At 42.5% G+C, this 25,547-nt stretch overlaps 1 protein-coding gene across 6 annotated transcripts in view; it reads left to right on the plus strand.

The window, feature by feature from the left end:
- The window catches only part of DTX3 (deltex E3 ubiquitin ligase 3), a 117,741-nt gene extending 100,987 nt beyond the window's left edge, over window positions 1–16,754 (plus strand). For all 6 annotated transcript variants that reach the window (XM_075337086.1, XM_075337085.1, XM_075337088.1 and 3 more), the window contains 2 exons: window positions 2,291–2,508; window positions 14,168–16,754. In XM_075337086.1, coding sequence (XP_075193201.1) covers window positions 2,291–2,508; window positions 14,168–14,243 — 294 coding nt within the window. In that variant the 3' untranslated portion in view covers window positions 14,244–16,754. The remainder of the gene's footprint in view (window positions 1–2,290; window positions 2,509–14,167) is intronic.
- Window positions 16,755–25,547: the final 8,793 nt, after the last annotated feature.

The raw sequence follows: 25,547 nt of genomic DNA on the forward strand, positions 1-25,547 counted from the left end.
CCTCTAGAGATTGTTATAAGCTGCTGGAACAAAGGACTGGACATGTATAAATGCCTCATTCCCAGTAAAGTCAGCCAAACCCACCGATATCTCCAGGAATGGCTGACAGTCTAAGGCTAAGTTCATATGTTCTGTAATCATCCGGTAGAACAGATCCTGCAGAGATCCATTGGCAAAATGATTTCTGCCGGAATCCATTTTTTAACATTGGAGTCTATGGAGAACTGATCTGTTCACGGATTGCTATTTATCTTCCATTTGTAGCATAGCCTGTAAGAAAACAATAGCAAAATAACGGATGACTAAATAGCAATGCATTAATGGATCCGTTCTCTATAGACTCCAATGTTAAAAATGGATCCGGCAGACATTAGTTATTTAAAAACGGGACAAACAGTTGTGTTTGCAGAACTTTTTTCCTAACGCATCTCTGCAGGATTCACTGGACTTGTGAACTCAGCCTTATATGTATGGGGGTCTCTTCTGACACTGACCCAACAGATGATATCGGGAAGGGAGGATCCATCCTTTTTCCTCCGAGAAATTAGACACTTCCAGAAGTCTGTCACCGGCTCTTCTAGAAATCATAGGAACGTTCATGCAACTGAGTGGGGTATTCCTGCGTATGGGGGACTCGGCAGGGAGAGCAGCCAATGAATGATGAGTATGGAGGCTTTAGTCCTGGGCTACATGGAGAATTTTCACTGTGGTTCACAAAATTACCTGCAAACCAATGAATTCTCTTGAACTGCTGGTCAATCGTATCTCAATATAGTCCAGGCCTGAACCCAGAATCCCAGATGCTTGTGTGACCTAATGGCTTATATCACAGGACGGTCTGACTTCTGTACATATTAGACCAGAAATGAGCCCACTTCTATTGATTTTAATGGTTATTGTAAGCTTGGGGTCCGTCCTGTTGGCAATCTTTGTATCGTGACATTAGTAGTAGGAACTGACAAGCAACATTTATCTTTAGGTAAATAACCTGTACATGAAACCTCCAAGACATAGGTCATATATAAATCTGTTGGTCATGAAGTGTGACAATAAATATTTATGTACCTGCAGAGATCCTGGAATTGGTCTTATGAAAAAAATCTGTAATATGTGTCTGTATTACCGCTGTGTGACACTCGAATAGAATTTCCCTGAGGTTTTTATGCAGTTTTTGAGTCAAATCCAGAAGTGAACCCAGTAGGAAGGAGAAGTTTAAGTCCTTGTCTATGTTTCCCAATCATATTGAATACACTTATGGCTTAGGGGTACTTTGCACACTACGACATCGCAGGTGCGATGTCAGTGGGGTCAAATCGAAAGTGACGCACATCCGGCGTCGCTGTCGACATCGCAGTATGTGAATCGTTTTTACTACGAGTAACGAGCGCAAAAGCGTCAAAATCGTATGATCGGTGCAGCGTCGGTCATTTCCATAATTTCGGAAGGACCGATGTTACTATGTTGTTCCTCGTTCCTGCGGCAGCACACATTGCTGTGTGTGAAGCCGCAGGAGCGAGGAACATCTCTTTACCTGCCTCCACTGGCTATGCGGAAGGAAGGAGGTGGGCGGGATGTTTACGTCCCGCTCATCTCCGCCCCTCCGCTTCTATTGGCCGCCTGCCGTGTGACGTTGCTGTGACGCCGCACAACCCGCCCCCTTAGGAAGGAGGCAGTTCGCCGGCCAGAGCGACGTCGCAGGGCAGGTAAGTGCATGTGAAGCTGCCGTAGCGATAATGTTCGCTACGGCAGCTATCACAAGATATCGCAGCTGCGACGAGGGCGGGGACTATCGCGCTCGGCATCGCTACCATCGGCTTGCGATGTCGTAGTGTGCAAAGTACCCTAGGCTGAAACACTGTATCAAAATCTGCAGTGTCTTTAAAAAAAATAATAAAAAGCAGTGTGTGGATACGGCCTAAAAGTATCTTTCTAGACGGTGCTTGAATATCTTGGAGCATCTTATGGTATGGTGGCTATTGCTTTGCAGTGCTGGGGTTCTGGGTACAGATCCAAACGAGGTCAACATCTGCTTGGAGTTTGTATGTTCTTCCCATCTTTGCTTAGATTTCTTCGAACACTCCAAAGACATCTCAATAAGGAATGTAGTTTGTGAGCCCCAATGGGGGCAGTGATGATAATGTCTGTAACGTGCTGTGGAATATGATGGCGCTATATCTGTGTGTAAAATAAATATCTTTTGTATACTCAATGATAGGTATTTTGGAACAGTAATAAATATGTTGTACTATTCATTGCAATTTAGACTTCATTTCACACTTTGTTCCTGCAGTCAGAGCACCCAAATCCTGGAGTGAGGTATCCAGGAACAACTCGTGTGGCGTATTTACCCGATTGTCCAGAAGGGAATAAAGTCCTGACGCTCTTTAAGAAAGCATTCGACCAACGTTTGACCTTCACCATTGGGACATCAATGACCACAGGAAGACCTAATGTCATAACGTGGAATGACATTCACCACAAGACTAATTGCACAGGAGGGCCACAGTTGTAAGTATTCTTCAGGGATTCTTATGACATTGTCTTCATGGGTTTTTATAAGTTAAAGTAGCAGTCCAGTGATTTTTTTTTTTTATTTAGCCAATTGTTAGTTCCCCAATATAAATATAATTTTGATAGTAGTACCTTATTTAAATGTTCCTTTTTAGTGGAGATTCATGTATTCCTACTAAATTGGGTTATGTGTTCTCATAGTGATCCTTTAAGAAGTCACCATCTCAGTCAGCATAATTGCCTGAATGATAAAATTGCACGGGCCATACCACTAAAGTTCTCCACAGAAAGGGGACAGAAACCCCTAGCACAGTTACTGATGATGATTACACAGCTTCTGTCACAAACTTTTGATTAATATGATGACTGCGTAGCCTACAGTCATGGCCAAAAGTTTTGAGAATGACACCAAAATTATATTTTCACATGATCTGTTGCCCTCTGGTTTTTAATTGTGTTTGTCTGATGTTTACATCACATACAGAAATATAATTGCAATCATATTATGAGTACCAAAAGGTTATATTGACAGTTAGAATGAGTTAATGCAGCAAGTCAATATTTGCAGTGTTGCCCCTTCTTCAGGACCTCTGCAATTCTCCCTGGCATGCTCTCAATCAACTTCTGGACCAAATCCTGACTGATAGCTGTCCATTCTTGCATAAGCAATGCTTGCATTTTGCCAGAATTTGTTGGTTTTTGTTTGTCCACCCGTCTCTTGATGATTGCCCACAAGTTCTCAATGGGATTAAGATCTGGGGAGTTTCCAGGCCATGGACCCAAAATCTCTATGTTTTGTTCCATGAGCCATTTAGTGATCACCTTTGCTTTATGGCAAGGTGCTCCATCATGCTCTAATAGGCATTGTTGGGCGCCAAACTGCTCTTGGACAGTTGGGAGAAGTTGCTCTTGGAGGACATTCTGGTACCATTCTTTATTCATGGCTGTGTTTTTAGGCAAGACTGTGAGTGAGCCGATTCCCTTGGCTGAGAAGCAACCCCACACATGAATCGTTTCAGGATGCTTAACAGTTGGCATGAGACAAGACTGGTGGTAGCGCTAACCTCTTCTCCTAATAAGCTGTTTTCCAGATGTCCCAAACAATCGAAAAGGGGATTCATCTGAGAAAATGACTTTACCCCAGTCCTCAGCAGTCCACTCCCTGTACCTTTTGCAGAATATCAGTCAATCCCTGATGTTTTTTCTGGAGAGAAGTGGCTTCTTTGCTGCCCTCCTTGAAACTAGGCCTTGCTCAAGCAGTCTCCGCCTCACAGTGCGTGCAGAAACACTCACACCAGCCTGCTGCCATTGCTGAGCTAGCTCGGCACTGCTGGTAGTCCGATCCCGCAGCTGAAACAGTTTTAAGATACGGTCCTGGCGTTTGCTGATCCTTCTTGGGCGCCCTGGAGCCTTTTTGGCAACAATGGAAGCTCTCTCCTTGAAGTTCTTGATGATGCGATAGATTGTTGACTGAGGTGCAATCTTTGTAGCTGCTATACTCTTCCCTGTTAGGCCATTTTTGTGCAGAGCAATGATGGCTGCATGTGTTTCTTTAGAGATAACCATGGTTAACTGAAGAGAAACAATGATACCAAGCACCAGCCTCCTTTTAAAGTGTCCAGTGGTGTCATTCATTCTTAATCATGACTGATTGATCGCCAGCCCTGTCCTCATCAACACCCACACCCATGTTAATGGAACAATCACTAAAACAATGTTAGCTGCTCCTTTTAAGGCAGAAATGCAATGATGTTGAAATGTGTTTTGGGGGTTAAAGTTCATTTTCTTAGCCAATATTGACTTTGCAAGTAATTGCTGTTAAGCTGATCACTCTTTATGACATTCTGGAGTATATGCAAATTGCCATTAGAAAAACTTAAGCAGTAGACTTTGTAAAAAATTAATATTTGTAGCATTCTCAAAACTTTTGGCCATGACTGTATATGAGAGTGTGTTTATTATTTTAGCTTATTTAGGAACGTATAGAGAAGAAAGGTCACTATATTACTGCAGGAGGCAGACATGGTATTGACGCTAGCCACCCATGTGAGGCTGTGGGATTGATAGCAGAGCATATAGAAATAAAATGCAGGATGAGATTAAGCCGTGTATGAAAAGAAGCAGAGGAGACTGAGTTGTAGGGATATGAGTACACAGGGCCTTGGCACACAAGATTCACCAACCCATATACAATAAGGGTATGTGCGCACGTTGCTTTTTACCTGCTTTTTACCTGCTTTTTTGCTGCTTTTTCTTCTGCGCTGTTTAATGCCAAAATGGATGTGTTCTTCTATTCAAGCAAAGTCTATGGGAATTTGGGTTTCTTGTTCACACTATGTTGTTCAAAATGCTGCCTTTTTGTGGCAGAACTTTGGTCAAAAACTCAGCTTTGCAGTGCAAAACCCAAATGGCAAAAACAATTGACATGTTGCTTCTTTGAAAAGCTGAGTTTTTGACCAAAGTTCTGCCTCAAAAAGGCAGCATTTTGAACAACATAGTGTGAACAAGAAACCCAAATTCCCATAGACTTTGCTTGAATAGAAGAACACATCCATTTTGGCATTAAACAGCGCAGAAGAAAAAGCAGCAAAAAAGCAGGTAAAAAGCAACGTGCGCACATACCCTAAATGTCCTTATACAAAATCATAGAACACCAACGGTTGATGCCGACTTTTGCTTTACTTGTTATATCACTGACTTAAATGTGATGGACAACCCCTTTACCAGATGAACACAGACAGCCTGCAGACTATTATCACATGGCAGACTATGCTAAAATACAGCACTGATCACACAAATTCACAGGCAGAATATAGTACATACAGCTCTCCTGACATGTCTGTTTTAGTAAATACTGGTATTCCCTATTAACCATTTGTGAAGTTCCTGTGTGATTCATTCTGGAAATGTATGGATAAGGCTGACTTCACACACTGACAGCCCAGCTGCTGGGAGGAAATTAACTTTACTCCTCCTGGCAGCCTCAGGCTTTCAGTCTAAAGCCTGCTTACACGTTGCAATTTCGCATACAATATCGTATGCGATTTTCATCGCCCCCATCGTATGTGTAGCACGTTCAATTTGTTGAACGTGCCGCACAAACGATTAACCCCTGTCACACGTACTTACCGTCCATACGACCTCGATGTGGGCGGCGAACGTCCACTTCCTTGGAGTGGGAGGGACGTTCGGCATCACATCGACGTCACGCGGCAGCCGGCCAATAGAAGCGGAGGGGTGGAGCTGAGCGGGACGTAAACATCCCGCCCACCTCCTTCCTTCTGCATTGTGGGCCGGGAGCCGCAGGACGCAGGTAAGATCTGTTTATCGTTCCCGGAGTGTCACACACTGCAATGTGTGCTACCCCGGGTACGATGAACAATCTGACGTGCAATTCTAGAGAAAGGTACGATGTGTATGCGATGAACGTTTTAACGTTCAATCACACGTACCTGTCACACGCTGCAATGTAACTTACAATGCCGGATGTGCGTCACTTACGACGTGACCCCGCCGACACATTGTAAGATACATTGCAGCGTGTAAAGCGGGCTTAAGGCCTTATGCGCACGCTGCTTTTTTGCTGCTGTTTTTGGTGAAGTTTTATTGTCAGAAAGTTCTCATGCTTGACTTTCCTGGCAAAGTCTATGAGAATTCAGATTTGCTGTGCGCACATTGCAGTTTTTTTGTCTGCAGTTTATATGTCACAAACTTCTGACAAATAAACTGCAGCATGTCAATTGTTTTTGCGATTTGTCCCTGCATTTCTCACCAGTGATGGGATGACTCGCAAATCAATGTTGGTGGGGGATTGATTCCTGGTATCTAGCCGAATGCCGGTCCTCATATAATGTATGGGGACCAGAATCCAGCACAAAAGGGTAGGAGCAAGTGCTTCATATTTACCGATTAACCGGCGCTGTTTATATGCTCCCGTGGCCGCTCATTCATTTCCCGGGTCACTGATTACCTTCATTGATTATGCACTGCTTTGGTTGCAGTCAGACGCTCTCCAACACAGTGACAGCCTGTCTGCGGGTCTATCGTACAGTAAAATAAATAAATTAAAAAAATTGCCGTAGGGTCCCCTCATATTATGCTACAAGCACAGATAAAAGCATAGGGCTACAGGCTGCAGCCCCCAGCCATGCGCTTATCTGAACCCCAAATTATTGTTTCATTAAAAGTGTGGACACCTCCCACCCACACCCATCCCGGTATGAAGTGACGTTGCGGTCGGGTAGCTACCCATTGTCCCAGCCCTGAACACAACGGAAATTACTGCTGGAGTTTTCCCATCTTCTGTCTCTTCAGTGCCAACTGGAGCCAGCTGGGGAAGGAGTCAGTTAGATTAGGGCTGGTGCACAGAACGGGAGCTAAGCAAGACTGGTGCTGAGGTCAGGACCGCATGGGCACTGCTGCACACAAAGTAGGGAGAGATAAAGGAGCATGGCCCCTCATCAGCGGCCCACTGGGAATCTTCTCGCTGTGGCAGATTATCAGTCTGGGCTTGCTCGTACACCATATATAAGAAGTACAGAGTGTGATAGACAATCAGGTACAGGGGCAAACTGAAAACAGAGATAAAAGCTAATCTTGCGTTACATGGTTAAAAGGAAATTTATTTTTTGTAAAGACTTCATAAAGAAGAGTTCACACAGATGGCAGTTTGTTGGCTGGAGAGCGAAGCACACATTCTTACATGATATACTTGACCTGACATGTCAGTGCCCTCTTACCCATATTAGCCATCTGTGCAGTAGAAATCTGAAATAATTGTAAGTATGGTCTGAAGGTTGTTTATAGTTGGACATTATAGTTACAGTTAGGTCCAGAAATATTTGGACAGTGACACAATTTTCGCGAGTTGGGCTCTGCATGCCACCACATTGGATTTGAAATGAAACCTCTACAACAGAATTCAAGTGCAGATTGTAACGTTTAATTTGAAGGTTTGAACAAAAATATCTGATAGAAATTGTAGGAATTGTACACATTTCTTTACAAACACTCCACATTTTAGGAGGTCAAAAGTAATTGGACAAATAAACCAAACCCAAAAAAAAATTTTTAGTTTCAATATTTTGTTGTGAATCCTTTGGAGGCAATCACTGCCTTAAGTCTGGAACCCATGGACATCACCAAACGCTGGGTTTCCTCCTTCTTAATGCTTTGCCAGGCCTTTACAGCCGCAGCCTTCAGGTCTTGCTTGTTTGTGGGTCTTTCCGTCTTAAGTCTGGATTTGAGCAAGTGAAATGCATGCTCAATTGGGTTAAGATCTGGTGATTGACTTGGCCATTGCAGAATGTTCCACTTTTTTGCACTCATGAACTCCTGGGTAGCCTTGGCTGTATGCTTGGGGTCATTGTCCATCTGTACTATGAAGCGCCGTCCAATCAACTTTGCGGCATTTGGCTGAATCTGGGCTGAAAGTATATCCCGGTACACTTCAGAATTCATCCGGCTACTCTTGTCTGCTGTTATGTCATCAATAAACACAAGTGACCCAGTGCCATTGAAAGCCATGAATGCCCATGCCATCACGTTGCCTCCACCATGTTTTACAGAGGATGTGGTGTGCCTTGGATCATGTGCCGTTCCCTTTCTTCTCCAAACTTTTTTCTTCCCATCATTCTGGTACAGGTTGATCTTTGTCTCATCTGTCCATAGAATACTTTTCCAGAACTGAGCTGGCTTCATGAGGTGTTTTTCAGCAAATTTAACTCTGGCCTGTCTATTTTTGGAATTGATGAATGGTTTGCATCTAGATGTGAACCCTTTGTATTTACTTTCATGGAGTCTTCTCTTTACTGTTGACTAAAGAGACAGATACACCTACTTCACTGAGAGTGTTCTGGACTTCAGTTGATGTTGTGAACGGGTTCTTCTTCACCAAAGAAAGTATGCGGCGATCATCCACCACTGTTGTCATCCGTGGACGCACAGGCCTTTTTGAGTTCCCAAGCTCACCAGTCAATTCCTTTTTTCTCAGAATGTACCCGACTGTTGATTTTGCTACTCCAAGCATGTCTGCTATCTCTCTGATGGATTTTTTCTTTTTTTTCAGCCTCAGGATGTTCTGCTTCACCTCAATTGAGAGTTCCTTAGACCGCATGTTGTCTGGTCACAGCAACAGCTTCCAAATGCAAAACCACACACCTGTAATCAACCCCAGACCTTTTAACTACTTCATTGATTATAGGTTAACGAGGGAGACACCTTCAGAGTTAATTGCAGCCCTTAGAGTCCCTTGTCCAATTACTTTTTGTCCCTTTAAAAAGAGGAGGCTATGCATTACAGAGCTATGATTCCTAAACCCTTTCTCCTATTTGGATGTGAAAACTCTCATATTGCAGCTGGGAGTGTGCACTTTCAGCCCATATTATATATATAATTGTATTTCTGAACATGTTTTTGTAAACAGCTAAAATAACAAAACTTTTGTCACTGTCCAAATATTTCTGGACCTAACTGTATAATCCATCAAGAAAGCAACAATGATTTTTAGCAATTAAATGGAAATTTCTGCACTATGGAGACCCACGCTCTAGCTTAGCTACTATTGTCAGCCAGTGATGGGGTCAGCTTTCTTCTCTGTCTGTTTAGAATTCTGTTCAATTCTTCATGTGAACATGACTTGATGTCACTTTTGGAGTGTCACTGGGACCTTCTTTTTTGATATAAGGTATTCAAAAAATGGTCTATTATTTGTCTAGTTGCTGAGTGAATCACTTGCCTCAGAACGGAAAAGCAAGATGAAGGACCTGCAGGTTCTGTAATCTGCACTGCACTCATGCGTCCTAAAAAGGAATAATTAATTTGACAACTCATGGTGGAGCATGACTGAGAATATCAGGAGAAGAGCTTTGAGAATCATCTAGTCACAGACATGAAACACAGAACTCTGCAGGTCACCATCATGAGTATAGGCTATGAATGTATTGCCAATGTCCTCACGGCTGGGATGCTGATGTACCCACCGCCGCAGCCACCCCGCAGCAGCTCTTAGCTCCAGGACCTGCACACAAAGCGCAGGTCTCCTGGCCGTGCACTTAGGGTACACACCTTCACATTCCTTGCTTCTTGAAGGGGCAGTGCGTGTACTCCTGAAGTGTCCCCAGCCTAAGGCTGGGAGGCGCTTGCTATTTAAGGCATTCTCCTCTGTAGGGATGTGCCTGAGCAACTTCGGTACCAAGTGTGTCTTGTACCTGCTAGTGTGTTGTCAGGTCCCTGTGATCCTGTATTCATCTGAACCCGAACCTGACCTGCTTCAACCTAAATCTGTCTGGTCAGCACCATAACCCAAACTTGTTCTGTCTGTAGCTGCCATCCTCTCCTGCCTGAACCTGCACCTTTACCTGAACCTGTCCCACCTGTGGCTCAGACTCTGTCTCGCCTGCTGACAATCTGAACTTCAGCCTTTGGCTCCGACTCTGTTTCGCCTGCTATCAGTCCAGACTCAAGCCTGTGGCTGACTCCATCTCGCCTGCTGTCAATTCAGACTCCAGACTGTGGCTCTGACTTTGTCTCACCCGCTACCAGTCTAGATTCCAATCTATTGCTCTGAATCTATCTCACCTGCTGTTGTTCGAGTCAACTACTGCAGATCTAAGGACTGCCTTAGAGTGGTACCTGGCAGCTACCTATAGCCAGGTAGGTGCTTAGTCACACCCTTCCAGGGTAAGCCCGGGCTCCGTGGTCCAGTGGGTCCACACCCCTGTCTTGGCCGTAACAGTAATTACAACCCACAGGCTATCGATGAAATATAAATTTGTTCAACTGACAGAAAGTGAGGGAGAAGGTTAAAGGATATCTGTCAGTAGGCTTTTGGTATGTGAGCTGAGGACAGCATGCTGTAAGGGTTAAAAAACAAAAAGCAACTATGCTTCTCTTATTTGTGTGTGTGAACTATTATTTACTTACCCTGTAATTAACATTGCTAGGTCTAGCTGGCTCCTGCAGGGGAGTCCGACATACCCCATGCTGTAATTGACACCTAACAGTCAATCCACAATCTCAATTGAGAGCCTAATGTGGGCGAGACAGCTCTCCAGGCTCAGGTACATGCATAAAACTCAATTCTTTGATTATGTGAGAACAGCTGCACCCAGGAATCTATGTGATACACCGTTGGATTCAGAATCTCCTTGCCTACATTATGTTGATGTTAGATAAGGTGGCAAAAACCTGCTGACAGATTCCCTTTAAGAAGGTGCGCTACATCAAGGGAACCTTTCAAAAGGTTTATGCTGCTTTAACCAGTAGTATGAAAATGTAACAAGTTACCTTTTAACTGGGCTGTACAGTGAAACTCTATGGGAAGAGAGCAATTTTTATCTTTGTTTACAGGGAGAGAGCTGTCTAATCAAGCTGTGCCAGGTTGGGAGAAGCTAGTGGGGAGGTTTCCAGTGGACACTTTTTCTTGTTCCCTGCTTGAACTATGACGAAATTCATTAAACAATTTTAACTAGAAATCTGTTGTATGGTAGAAGAGTAGCAAATTTTTCTGCCACCAACTTTTTGAAAAGTATGTCGAGCTTACCTAAAGGGGCTTAAGGCCCCATCACACGCTACGATATATCTAACGATATGTCGTCGGGGTCACGGAATTTATGACGCATATCCGGCATCGTTAGAGATGTCATAGCGTGTGACACCTTCGAACAACTGTTAACAAGCAAAAATACTCACCTTATCGTTGCTCGTTGACACGTCGTTCATTTTCATAATGTCGTTCCTCCTTCTGCGCGCCGGTTGTTCGTCGTTCCTGAGGCAGCACACATCACTACATGTGACACCCCGGGAACGACGAACACAGCTTTACCTGCGTCCCGCCGGCAATGAGGAAGGAAGGAGGTGGGCGGGGTGTTCCAGCCGCTCATCTCCGCCCCTCCACTTCTATTGGGTGGCCGCTGTGTGACGTCGCTGTGACGCCGAACGTCCCACCCCCTTCAGGAAGAGGATGTTCGCCGCCCACAGTGACGTTGTTAGGGAGGTAAGTATGTATGACGGGGGTTAACGGCATTGTGCGCCACGGGCAACGAATTGCCCGTGACGCACAAACGACGGGGCCGGGTGCGATCGCACGATATATCGTAGCGTGTAACGCTGCCTTTAGGCTAGCATAACCTGATAAATTCATGATAACTGGGGTTGGTTATAGCAGGAATGTACTCCAGTCCTGGTATATTCTCTAGAACTTACATCACTTATGTAGCACAAATTATAGTGGAAATGTGAGAATGTGCTAGGCCATGGCCACTTCCATTAAGCTACGTGCACTTTTCAAAAAGTTGGTGGAACCAGTATGAAAAAAATATTGAAGAATGTCCCTACATTTTGCACTCTGTGTTGCTCAAAAATGTGCTACTTCTTTATGGCAGTTCCTTGATGAATTCCACCAATAGCTTTGTATTGAGGAAATCTGTCAGTATACCGTATATATCATACTTTGCATAGATAAAAATCCAGAAATGTGCTCACATTTTCCTTTTAACTGAAATATTTTAATGTGAAATATGCCATTTTTGTGTTTACATTTACAAGAATTTCACTTCCGGATTTTCTCATCTTTGTAACTTTTTTTTCTGCACATTCTTGATAAATATAAACCATGGTGCTAGACGATTCCCTAGAATTTTATCTGCTTTTTTTCCACATTGTTGAATCTCAGTAGATGTAATTAAGTATTTTTGACACTGATCAACAAGAAATACTAATGTCGATGAGAAAACCAATCTCTAGAAGGTCATTTATGTTCATTACATTGATTAAACACAAAATAACTACATAATTACTCAGTCCTGCTAATGTGATATAAAATCATCACTGGAGCAGGTACAGTAATTAGTTAGGAAAGTTATATACACTCAATTTACAAATCAATGAAGGCGGCTTGAGACCAGAGGCAATTCTGAAATACTTAGTTTTACTGTGATTGTGAGACATTGTGCACACAATATTTCTTACTTTGGTGCTATACCAGATAAACCTTTAACCAAATTTTACTTGTTGAACTGTCCGCACGCTGTAATATTGGCTGCAGAACGGTATAAAACAGTTGGGTTTTTTTTGTTTGTTTTTTATTTTCACCTCTGTATTGCAAAGATGTTACCAATCAAAGTATTTGGCACCTAATGAGTTAACTTTTGTTACGTTCAAGTGCATGTTATCAGAGAGTTATCACTGGGGGCGTGTGCTTCTACTCCCTGTATGATGCTGACCAATTATAAGCTACAGCAACACACAGGAGAAAGAACACACCCCTACAATATCTTAGTGCATTTAACTTATTAGGTGCCAAATATTTGACTGCTAGTATCTCCACAATGGAGAGACGAAAGAAACAAAAAAATATTTGGTGAAAGGTCCTCTTAATGCATTTTGATAGGGAAAAAAGAGAAAGTCATATGGCTAATGTGTGCCAAAAATACATGTTTTGGTCAAAAGTGATATTTATCGTCAGGGAAAATACACTAATCCTAAAGTTGCACAGTAGAAGCATCGTAGGACTATTAACCTCTTCACAACCTTTGACATAAATTTACATCTTGGTTGGATAGGGGTTCATAACTTATGACGTAAACTTACATCATGGGAACCTCCAGTTCCTTTTTTTTCCAGTCCACCACAAACCCTCTCTCCCCATTTTCGCCCCTTTCCCTCTTTCCCCCATTCCCCACTAACCTTCCTGCCACCAAGTGCTGATCAGTACTTGATCACTTGATTATTGGCAGTTTTTTCTTTTTTGCACCATCTCCATGCATGTGTCCTGCAACCCCCGAGCGCTGATCAGTGATGCTCATCACTGATCGACGTCCATGCTCGCTTTTGGCAAGGACGTTTTTATTTTTCCTGTCCATTTTTCCCCGTTTTGTACCATATCTGTGTGTGCATCTTGCAGAACAGTGACGCACATTATTGATCGGCATTCAGTTGTCACTTCTTCATTTTGGAGCTTGGCCGTGTGCCCAATCAGTAGTTTTCCACCACATACTGGTTAACAGAATACTTAGGAGAAGTTGCACAAGAAATTGTACAGTGTATGCTCTCCGGTGAAAATAAAAAAAAAATTGGGGCTAAAAAAACATTTTTATGGGGAAAATGTGATTTTTTTTTTTTTTTTATTTTCATGACTCAACATTATAAAATTCTGTAAAGCACCTGGGGGTTCAAGGTACTTACCAAACATCTTGTTAAATTCCTTGAGGGGTCTAATTTCTAAAATGGGGCCACTTGAGGGGGATTTCCACTGTTTAGGCACCTTTGGGGTCTCCAAACACAACATGGCGTCCTCTATGAATTCCAGAAGTCAAATGGCACCCCTTCCCTTCCGAACCCTCCTGTGCGCACACACAGTAGATTTCCACCGCATATGAGGTATCATTGTATTTAGGAGAAATTGCACAACAAATTGTATAATGCATTTTCTTCTGTTACCTTTGTGAAAATGCTACATTTCTTAACAAATAAAAATTATGTTTAAAAAATAATACTGATCTAAAGTAGACATGTAGCATGACTTGACTGATGGGTTCCCCTTAAAGAATCAGTTTCTGTTGAGAAATTAAAAAAGAATAATAATCTAACTATGTAGAGTATATTTGTGTTTAACTGCCTGCATCTAACCATAAAAAAAATCTTCTTTATCGTTCAGGTTCGGGTACCCAGACCCAACTTACTTGCTGAGAGTTCAAGAGGAATTGCGAGCCAAAGGCATCACTGCAGACTAGAGGAGGAAGACACTTGTGATAGATGGGTATAATTGTAGGAGACTTTCATGACTATATGGACCAAACTCTCATCTTCAGTGGGGAAAAACCTCGGCATTCTTTCCTTTTCCCTATTGTCCTCCCCTAATTTAGCTTTTTTTGCTGATTACATATTGAATCAGAATAAGAAGACCATAACTTACATCGAGACTCGCACAGAGCAGATGACAAAGTTGTGTCATGTTTAATGTTATTGACTTTGTAGGTTCGCCGTGCTGGTGAATCTGAAGATAGACTGAGAATTGATTGTGACTATGAAATATTAACAGACAGAACGCTTGCTGGACCATGGATGAGTAACTCATGGAGATGCGTCCGTCAGCTGGATGTCCAGTTAGTCATCACTCTTCTCTAGTGTTTGGCTAGAGTTCAGAGAAAGAGAAGACAAATGTTTGTGATCTTACAGTGCATTCCGGTTCCTGCAGTTCTGATAATCCATTTCTGTGGAATTTCATCATATTCTGAGCTTTGTAGTTTAACAAAAAAGCCACTTGAAAAGGCCAATGTAACTCTTTCAGCACATCCGGGATGCCATAGTCCTGATATCTATTCTTCACATCTTTGCCCATTGTAGTAGATGCTGCGATGTTACTCCTCCTACGATCTTGTTTTACTTATTTAGTTATATACTCATTGTTCCATAGTGTAATTGCAAATATGATTTCTCCACAGGAATGGGATTTCTTTATATCATTTTGTTAAAATACAAAAGGGAATTTCAGACACAGTAGCTACTAGTCGCCATTTACAAAAAGCATGAAGGTAATATTTAGCCACTCACTTAGACGAAAAAATTACAAAAGTATTTTTTTTGCCTGTTTTTTGTAATGTTATACTCCAGATTCTAAGAAATTAGAGCGTTGTTCTGGTTTGTATTACAGTATTTTTAAGGTTTTATTTTTCCTTCTTGCCAATGGAGTATTGGAGTTTCCTCTCGGTAATTAGTAATATGGCACAAATGTTCGAAAGTGAACAGTACCATCTTCAAGTAACATTACAATGGGTTCCCCATATACATTGTTAACATTGGTATATGTTGGTATATATATTGGAGTGATCTATATGGCTCGAACATCTATGGTAACTAGTCCTCCTCTATTCCAAGAGGCATTTTCAGAGCTGTGTGTGATTTTCTACACCAAAATTGAGGCCACACGTTCCATCCCTACTGCTTGTCTAATGATCCGAACTAACAGCATCTTTAACTAATTAATTCCCTTTTCTTACTGTAGTCATTCCTTAGTTCGAGGGTGGGAGAGATAACTGTAGGCAAAATGTTTATCTAATGTGTATGGCCAACCTTTAACTCATGTGAAATTGAACTTACAAGTTTTTATGTAACTGAATTACAGGCTAATTTTAATCTGAACCCCTGTTATTGAAATACATTTAGGCTAAGCTCAAATGGGCTCTGAACTCTGTGGATGATTCACTTCTGCAACTTGTAGACGTCATTGGTTCCTTGCGCCGTTCCTATCCTTCATAGGCTTAGCGGTTGGATGCAGGATCTGCCTTGTATTTACTCTAGACTTGTCAGGACTATACTAGTAAATGATATTTTTTTTTTCCATCTGGACCTGAGGTCCATGTGGAAAATTGCCCATGTGCTCTTGCATGTAGGCTACGGTTAGTCCTTGCACTGTCCTGTAATGTCAATTTGTCAGCTAGATTGTGTTTTAAAACGTATTTTATAGGGGGTGATCACTGCTTTAAGATTGATGTCCTATCCTAAGGGGTACTTTACACGCTGCGACATGGCTTCCAATATATCGTCGGGGTCACGTCGTTAGTGACGCACATCCGGCGCCGGTAGCAACATCGCAGCGTGTAAAACAAATGAGCGACGATCAATGAGCACAAAAACGTGAAATATCGTTGCTCGTTGACACGTCGTTCATTTCCATAATATCGGTGCTGCTGTAGGTACGGAATTGTTTGTCGTTCCTGTGGCAGCACACATGGCTATGTGTAACGCCGCTGGAACGACAAACATCTCCTTACCTGCATCCACCGGAAAAGGAGGAAGGAAGAAGGTGGGCGGCATGTTCCGGCTGCTCATCTCCGCCCCTCCTTTTCTATTGGGCAGCGGTTCAGTGACGCTGCTGTGACGTCGCTGTGATGCTGAACGAACCGCCCCCTTAGAAAGGAGTCGGCTCGCCGGTCACAGCGACGTCGCAGAGCAGGTATGTGCGTGCGAACATTATCCCTACGGCAGCGATCACCACATATCGGCCGCGCGACGGGGCCAGGTGCAATCGCGTTCGACATCGCTAGCAAATGCTAGCGATGTCGCAGCGTGTAAAGTACCCCTAAGGATAAGTCATCAATGTCTGATTGGCCGGGGTTCAATACTCGACACCCCCGCCGATCAGCTGTTCTCGGTGCCACTGGGTGCAGCAGGCGGCCGGAAATGCATAGTTCCGGTGCTGTTCCGTCTTATAATAGTGGCTGCGGTCGGGTACTGCACATCCACCTCCTATACAAATCAATAAGAGGTGGATGTGCAGTACCTGGCCGCAGCCATTATCAGAAGGCGGAGCAGCTCCGGAACTGAATCCGGCTGTGACTTCCGGCACCAGGAATAGCTGATCAGCAGGGGTGTGGGATGTTTTCAGACCCCGGACAAACAGACATTGATAACCTATCCTAAGGATAGGCCATCAATGTTAAAAGTAGTGGACAACCTCTTTAACTTTTTTCTAATGTTTTTCAGTTATTTTGTTATTATATTATATTGGTTACATGAGTGGAGCATCTGTAGCCAGCAATCTCCTTCCATTTCTGATTAACCTTCTTTTGCTCCATAAAAAAAGTTGTATAATTTTTGTTTAAAACCTAACTACAAACTTGTCAGTCTCTATTCTGTATGTTTTATACTATACGTTGTGTTTTAGTATGTGGTTTTTGAGTAAGCCTCAATTCAGTTTTTCATATTTGATCAGTGAAACTCTTTTTATATAGCCCCCACAAAGCCTCCATCTACCCCACACAGGCCCCTACATACAGTGTGAGTCCTTATATAGCTCCCCTTAATACAGTATACAGTATGAGCCCTCACATAGCTCCCTATATATAGTATGAGCCCCCATATAGCTTCGTAGATGCAGTATAAGCCCTCACATTGCCTCTTATACACAGTATCAGCCTTCACACAGCCCCCTCTATACAGGATGAGCCCTCACATAGTTCCCAATATACAGTATGAGTCACCACATATCTCCCTAGATAAAGTATGAGCCCTCACATGGCCTCCCTGCATACTGGATGAGCCCACACACAACCCCTCTTATATATAATATGAGCCGTCACATAGCCCCTTTACGCAGGATGAGCCCTGACATAGTCCAATATATACAGTACGAGCCCTCAAATAGCCCCATATATAGAGTATAAGCCTTCAAACAACCTCATATATATATATATATATATATATATGTATATATATATATAGTGTGAGCCCTCACATAGCCCCTATATACAAGAGGAGCCCTCACACATCCCATACACTTATTAAAAAAAAAAACCAACACATACTCACCTGGCTCCCATAACCTCGGGACTCTACTCTGGTTCCCGGAAATCCACTTCTTCTTGTGGCCGGTGTGTACATGATGGTGCGCGACTGCTGATTATATCATCACTCTGGCACATCACAAAAGACGCAACGGGAGCTCCCTTGGATCTGCGCTGCTAGTCTGTAATGTATGGGGTCATTCCACGGTAACTTACGTTACATTCACAAGCCAAAAACTGAGTTAATAATCACTTCAGACTGTTCTTTGAAGGCAGGCACAAAAATGAGTTAATGTATATTGTACATTGAACTATTCTCAATAGATTTCAACATAGTTTGATTTTTCAACAATACAAATGAAATACAAAATACAATGTTATTACTTGTTAACTTACGTTTCTTTTTGTGTAACGTACTGTAAGTTACCAAGTAATAACAATTATAGGGAATGACCCTATGTAGCTTCAGGAAAGCTCCCAGCTCAGAGACGTGCGCCGCCAATGGCATTGTAATGAGGGTAATACTGTATGTCCATTATGATCCCACTGCAGCACAGGGCCTCGGGTGGTAGCCCAGTTTTCCCTCATTATAATCCGCCTATGGTTGGGCAACATATTTAATATGGTCGAAAGATATTGGGCCTTTCCCATTCTCAATGTGATCCACAATGGTAAGAAAAGCACATAGAGCATCTTCACTGAGCTGCCAGCAAGTGTCACCTCTTCTAGCAGTGCTCCGGATAATTGAGTGCTCGCTCGCGTTAAGAGAGAACTAGCTCCATTCAGAGTAAGGCAGCCTACTCTCTACCGATTGCAGTATTTATGTAGAGTGCAACTCTAGAAATTACTTTGTCATCGGCTGTAACACTCTGCATAGACAATGACCAAGATGAAAGCTCACTGTTATGATTGCACTGAGCACTTTGCCATCTCGATTGCTGGCTATGCAGTATGACGAAATCATGCTGACTGCCGCACTGCTGCCCCGGCAGCAACTGAGATACTGACAAGCTGTGCAGATCATAGTGAAAAAAGGCCCCAATTCATCAAACCTTCTGGTGTGAAAGGCTTTGAAAAGATTCATGGTTTTGCGCAAAGCGGAGTTACGAAAAAAAAAAATTAACTTTTTCAGTTTTGACACCAGTTTGTATTTTTTGCATTTTGTGTCCGTTTTTCCATATGTTTTATCACGTTTTTGACGATGCAGTTATTTGTTTTGTTGGTGCGTCTTTAACTCCCGTCCTGTTTGCTGGAACCGTAAGACGTTGCGTTTTTGCATAGAGTAAATACGAAGCGTCAAAAACTCATTGTGGGAATTTAACCTTATTCATATTTTCCACTTCTCTTCATGTGTTCATTCTTTCATTTACGATTTATTATATTAGTCTCCTACATTAAAGAAATGGGAGTAATTTTTTACAGCTATGAGCATAGTCATCCCCCAAAAAGAGATTCTGTATCACGTAGCCGAAGTGTCTATATTGTTTATTAGGTGCTTTTTCTTGCAACCGCAGAGGGAATTTCCCAGTATCTGTGATAAAACAGGTTGAGCAGCATTGTGGTGTTGTAACACGACGACTAATGGAAGCTCAGAGGATAGATTCTCTTACAGGATCTTGCTTTTTGGAATCTCCATAGAGCTGAACATAGGTGACAGGTGTTAAAGCAGTGTATTATTTCACATTTACAACTGAGAAAGGTGATAACAGAAAAAATAGAGTTTTTCAAGTTCAAGGAAAGAAGTGTGAAATTCAGATTGGAGTGTGATACCACAGTACACAGCGTAATACACAACATATTATTCAATATGATCTGGAGAGCGCAGAAAGGCAGCAAAAAGAAAAATCAAAACTGTTATTAAAGGGGCTGTCCCAATATTGAAGGTTTATTAGAACACAAACATTTTGGGGACCTGTAACTTTTACCTGGGGCAACAAGCCAATGTAAAGTGGGCAACATTTGTAATGTTAGATAACCATTTATATTATTTTAAATTATACTTGACCAATACAATGATTGCACCTTCTTTTGAAAATAAAAGAACACTAAGCTGCAATGTGTACGGCTTAGTTAATCCTCTATCAACAAATTCTAGAAGCCCACATACACATTAGGTTAAAGTCAGCGAGATGAGACAACAATCTAATATATATAGGGGCATCCCGACTCTCCCAACAGATGATGGCATAGTCTGTGAAGGAGTCAGATGAGATAGTTGTCCGCCATCAACTATCTAATGCATGGGTACCCAACCTGTGGCTCAGGAGCCACATTTGGCTGGCGGCCTATGATGTGTGGCTCGCGGGCCCATGATGTGTGGCTCTCGGGCCCATGATGTGTGGCTCACTGGGCTGTGATTTGTGGCTCGCGAACCCTGTGTGCCAGCTTGTTGCATTAGCACTCGGTCTACCCAACAGCTTTGAAGTGCAGGTCTCCAGATGGTGAATTATGAGAGTAGCCCCCCACATAAAAGCAGATCTGGGTGCCCATATAATGGCCTTGTGGGTTTAGAAATAATTTAAGTAAGGTAAGCTGGAGACAGGAAGATACTGCCTATCAGAGGAGGTGCTTGATTCTGGCTGTGAAAGAGTGGTGGGAGTGCTTGATGCGAAAATACTGAATAGGGGTAATGCAAGAACTCCTGGATCTTGATATACTGCCTCGGTGTGGTAATTTCATTAATGGGGCCTTGCGATGTCACTACTGTGAGGCGGCCTGGGAGCTGGATGTGTCTTGCCACCCTGTCTTAGAGCTGAATGTGGCTCTCGAGGTCAGAAATGTTGGAGACCTCTGATCTAATGTGTACAAAAATTTTTAAGACCAGATACATTTCCTGATGTATTTGACTCAGAGGATTGTTCATGCCTAGGAATACAAATGGCAAACTTAGCCTTGAAAAGTGTTTTGGTTTTTTTTTAATCCACTGGCGGGAAGCAGACATTGAAAACACAAGATTTCTTCAATACATTGTCATTATCCCATGATTGATTTCATAGGACTGGAAAATTAATTTCTACATAATATGTAATAAATGTTTCATTGCATACATACAAAAAGGATCATATGCTTAGATGTACTGCCGAAATAAAATATTTTACATTTCTAGGAAAATGTAGAATTTTTCAGGGTGTCTCCAGCTTAACATTAATGGTCTCTTTTCTAAAATTAAGCCATCAATCAATGATTAGTGGAGCCTCCGACCACTTGGACATGCACAACCACCTATTCAGATCAGTCAATGATGACCTGATTGTAGTGCTGATTCGTGGGGTCACACACTCACCCATCTAATATCTGATTGCCTATCCTGCAATGGTGCAGGCCAAAGAAAATAAGGTGTTCATTGTAATAAATCTTACATAGTTTGAAGTTTAGCCTAAGAAATCTGTTGTCCTAGTTCTGGTGCTATATTGTGAGTTTCTTAGAGTTATCCTAAATCAGACGACATCATCTTTGGTTGGGTCTCCACCTGCTGAGAGATGTATGCTTGGCTATCAATTATTCTTTATGTGGCCAACAACCAGCGCAATCCCTGAAGACCTTACAAAGGACATCCAAGAGCATAGCTCCAGCAGACATGGCCATTATCTATTTTCTAACTCTAATTTTAATGTTGATTGCGGTATGTTTTTTGTTTATACAGGACAGGCTTTTACCTGAAAATTCTCCTTAGTAGTACCTCATACAAGATCAATGAAGACAAGTTCAATGCATTTAGAGTAAATGACTATTATTATCAAGTGGGAATTTGACTAATGAATAAATATGGAACGTGTAACGAATATCAAACTGTGTAGAGTATGTGAGCAGCTGTCTTACATAAATCTATTACTCTTAGGTGCCAAACTGTATTTCCTTAGTAAAAAAAAAGCTTTGTACATGCACTTTTCTAAACTGGAATATTTTTGTTGAGCTGCAGATTAAAATGTTCTTCATAGAAAACGTTGGAAAATTAAGTGGGCTGGTTACCGGCACACATCAAAAACTGCCATTGGTTCAACAATCCGGTCCAAATATCCGTAGACTTTCTGTTAAGTCGTATTGCAAAATTTTATACAAATATGTTCACGTTTCTTCCCTGAAGTTATGGGCACTCGGTCACCTGTATAATTTCAATCATAGATATGGAGAATTCTGCAGATGGAGTAATTCAGAATAAAAATGATCGTGCAGCTCATTACACCAGGTGCTGAGAGTCCTGAGTAGAGATGAGTGAAGCTTCAGTCTCAAGGCTCGGGGTCCGGGATCGAAAAATGACGTGAAAGTCCACGTGGTGAGTATCGCGCTGTGCTTGCATCTGAGTGATGCACAGCATTGTGCGCGCTGTGGCATGTGTGTGCTCAGCTCAATTTTGACTTACATTCTGCATTCTTAGATGTTTTGTTCACAGAGAAATGTAAATAAAAAATACCAGCCACCCATCTTTGGAAGTGTTTTGCGGAGGTTGGTGGGCGGTGTTTTGTGTTTGTTTTGTCAATTTTTCTGTGAACACATCTTAGAACGCAGCATGTAAGTCAAATTTGAGCCTATCACACACTTCCCGCAGCGTGCACAATGCTACGCATCACTTAGACACGAGCAAAGCTCGATACTCACCACGGGGATTTTCATATCATTTTCCGAGCCCGAATCCCGAGCCTCGAGACTAAAGGTTTGCTCATCTCTAGTCTTGAGGAGTAAGGAGGCCAGAAGCAACCCCAAGATATCTGCATTTTAGGATTTTAAGGATATTTTTGGGGTAGAGATCCATCATTTCCAAAGTAATAGCAGAATTCTTAGTTTATGCTGGGAGATATACTTTAGTTTTAGCTTAACTCTTAAACTGGTTCATTTACAGAATTTTTTTGATGGTGGGTCCTCTCTGAGTTACATAACTGCTTGGTAAATTTTAGTCAAAGGGACTTTGCTGAAAGGCCACAAATGGTGTTTCAATATATATGTATAGGATGTGATCTGTAGAAAAAAAAATATTTCCTAGTTTGTTTTTTATATATTGTATTTAAAACCCTTGAATGCCAGACTAAGTGACGAAGAGATGTTGGCCTGGCTGGCAGGAACGGGGAGAGTTCCACTGAAATACAGAAGGGCTTTTGAGAACTGCATCTAGATCCTACCTGTGTGCATTGTATTGTACTGTACAATAATGTACATAATTGCGGATCGCTTACTGGGACATTGTGGGTATGGTTTTGATGTATTCACTTACGCTGTAATAAAAAAGACATATCTCAAAAGCCTAGTCTCCATATTTCATAAATGCATTTAGGAATTATTGTTCATTTTTATTTATTATTTTTAACAATAGTTCTAATAATACATTGCTGCCAAGCTTGTACTCCTGGTATAAACAACATGTTTTAGACCTTAGGCAACACTTTAATGTGGCCATTCTAGATTTCTAGAAAGATTTTGTGAATATCTGTAGTATTTTGCAGATACGTTGTTTTTTTCTCAGTTGCTGGTCTGACAACGAACATTCAACCCTTGGAGCTGACAGTATACAGGTTAGTAGGGCTTGAACACTTAACGAGAACCTGTCAACATGATTTTGTAACCTAAGGTAAATACATGACTATAATGGTGCTGTAATACTGATTACATTGATACAGTTGTTGAAGAATTCTTCTTTATGGTTCTTCTTTAATCACTATTTGATATTTTCTGCTAATTAGATTTCAGTGAACATTGCACAGAATTTCTCCTCCCTGTCTGTGATTCCCTGGCTCCTCCGCCTACATCCAGCCTTTGAAGAACCTGCTTCTTCAGTTTGAAATCTCAGCAGTGACCTGACATATAAAGACCAGAGGGGCTAGGGAATCAAAGACAGGGAGGAGAAAGCTTCAAATACTGATTACAGAAGAACCACAAAATGGGTTTCTTTACCAAATGTATCAATGTAATGAGCATCACAGCATCATTACAGCCAATTCTTTACATTAAAAATATCCTGTAAGCGTGATTTTGTAAAATGGTTGTCCCATAAACAATATATATTACCTATCCATAGAGTAGGTGATGAATATATGGTTGATAGGGGTCTGACCATTTGGGCTAGACCAATCATGAGAACAGGGCTCTCCTCTGTGAACAGAGGATAAGTGAGCATGTGCAACCATTGCTCCATTCATGGTCTATACCACTCTTATTCATACATGCTCACTTCAACTTTATTTATACAGGGGGTGTTGATTAGTAGGGGGTCTTAGTAACCGTATCTCAATGAATTATAAATGTATCATCTATTCTGTGAAGAGGCAATAAATGTTCTTTATGGGACAACCTGTAATGCATAAAAACAGAATTTAGTTTACACATAATTTAATAGACTGTTTAACCACTATGAAGACATGCCCCAATGTCGATTTGAAGGAAGCATCAGAAACCATCCGACTTATCTTCGTGGAAGCATGCGTAATGAGAGCGTCGCTAACGTATTGAATGGGAGATCGTGTCTGCCCAGACACTTCTGCCATGGTCATACAGCTAAGAGTACTTTCACACTTGCGTTCAGCGGAGTCCATCACTATGGAGAATAGCGCCGTCCGTTAACGCACTGCGCTATTCTCCATAGACTTGTATGGACGACGCACTGTAACGCAAGTGTCAGCGTTGCATCCGCTGGACAACGCAGCATCGTTATTTTGACGCTTCGCCGGGCGGGAGGAACACAGCATGTAACGTTTTTTTGAGCAGCGCAATCTGTTGGATTTCACTGCGCATGCCCTCTCTGGCTCCCTGCACCCGTAACCAAGGTAAATATCGGGTAACCAAGCAAAGTGCTTTGCCGATGTGCCGATGTTTACCCTCGCTACGTGTGCAGGGAGCCCGACACTTCCCCGCTTGGCTCCACCCCCTCCCGCACTCCACTCCGCATGTATGTACATACATACACACACACACACACATACACACATACATATACACACACACACACTCACCTGTCCTCAGCGCCATGGCCCCGCTCGGCTCCACCCACTCCTCACTCCGCCCCCCGCACACATTCTCGGCGGCCGAGCGATCAGCTGATCACCCGGCGGCCGGCTACTGGGAGCGATCAGCTGATCACCCGGCAGCCGGCTACTGGGAGCGATCAGCTGATCACCCGGCAGCCGGCTACTGGGAGCGATCAGCTGATCACCCGGCAGCCGGCTACTGGGAGCGATCAGCTGATCACCCGACGGCCGGCTACTGGGAGCGATCAGCTGATCACCTGGCGACCGGCTGCTGTGAGCGATCAGCTGATCGTTCACAATAGTCTGCCGCCGGTAAACTGTAAAAAAAAAAAATAAAAACGGATTCCGTTGTTTTGCAGCATCCGTTGCATCCGTTGTGCCACTATATGTAACACATCCGTTGCATCCGTCACACAATGCAATGCAACGGATACCGTTCAACGCAAGTGTGAAACTAGCCTAAATACCAATTCATGTAAATGCTTTGCTTAGTTAATGGAGAGATAAGTGTGTAATAAGTTGTCATAAACAAGTAATGTACAGTCACTGCTAGAGAACAAGTGCAATGGTTTATCTTGTATAACACCAGGTTAAAAGCAGCAATAATTTTAGTAAAAGTGTTTATAGATGACCTATATGCATAGGAAACCTTGGCTGGTACCTTAGGGGTACTTCTCACATAGCAAGATCGCTAGCAAGATCGCTGCTGAGTCACGGTTTTTGGGATCGCTGGAGCGTCGCTATAGTGTGACGGTACCCTAAGGTCACACTTTAGCGACGCTCCAGAGATCTGACCTGG

Source organism: Anomaloglossus baeobatrachus, chromosome 2 (genome assembly GCF_048569485.1).
Source record: "Anomaloglossus baeobatrachus isolate aAnoBae1 chromosome 2, aAnoBae1.hap1, whole genome shotgun sequence".
NCBI classification, from domain to species: Eukaryota; Metazoa; Chordata; class Amphibia; order Anura; family Aromobatidae; genus Anomaloglossus; species Anomaloglossus baeobatrachus.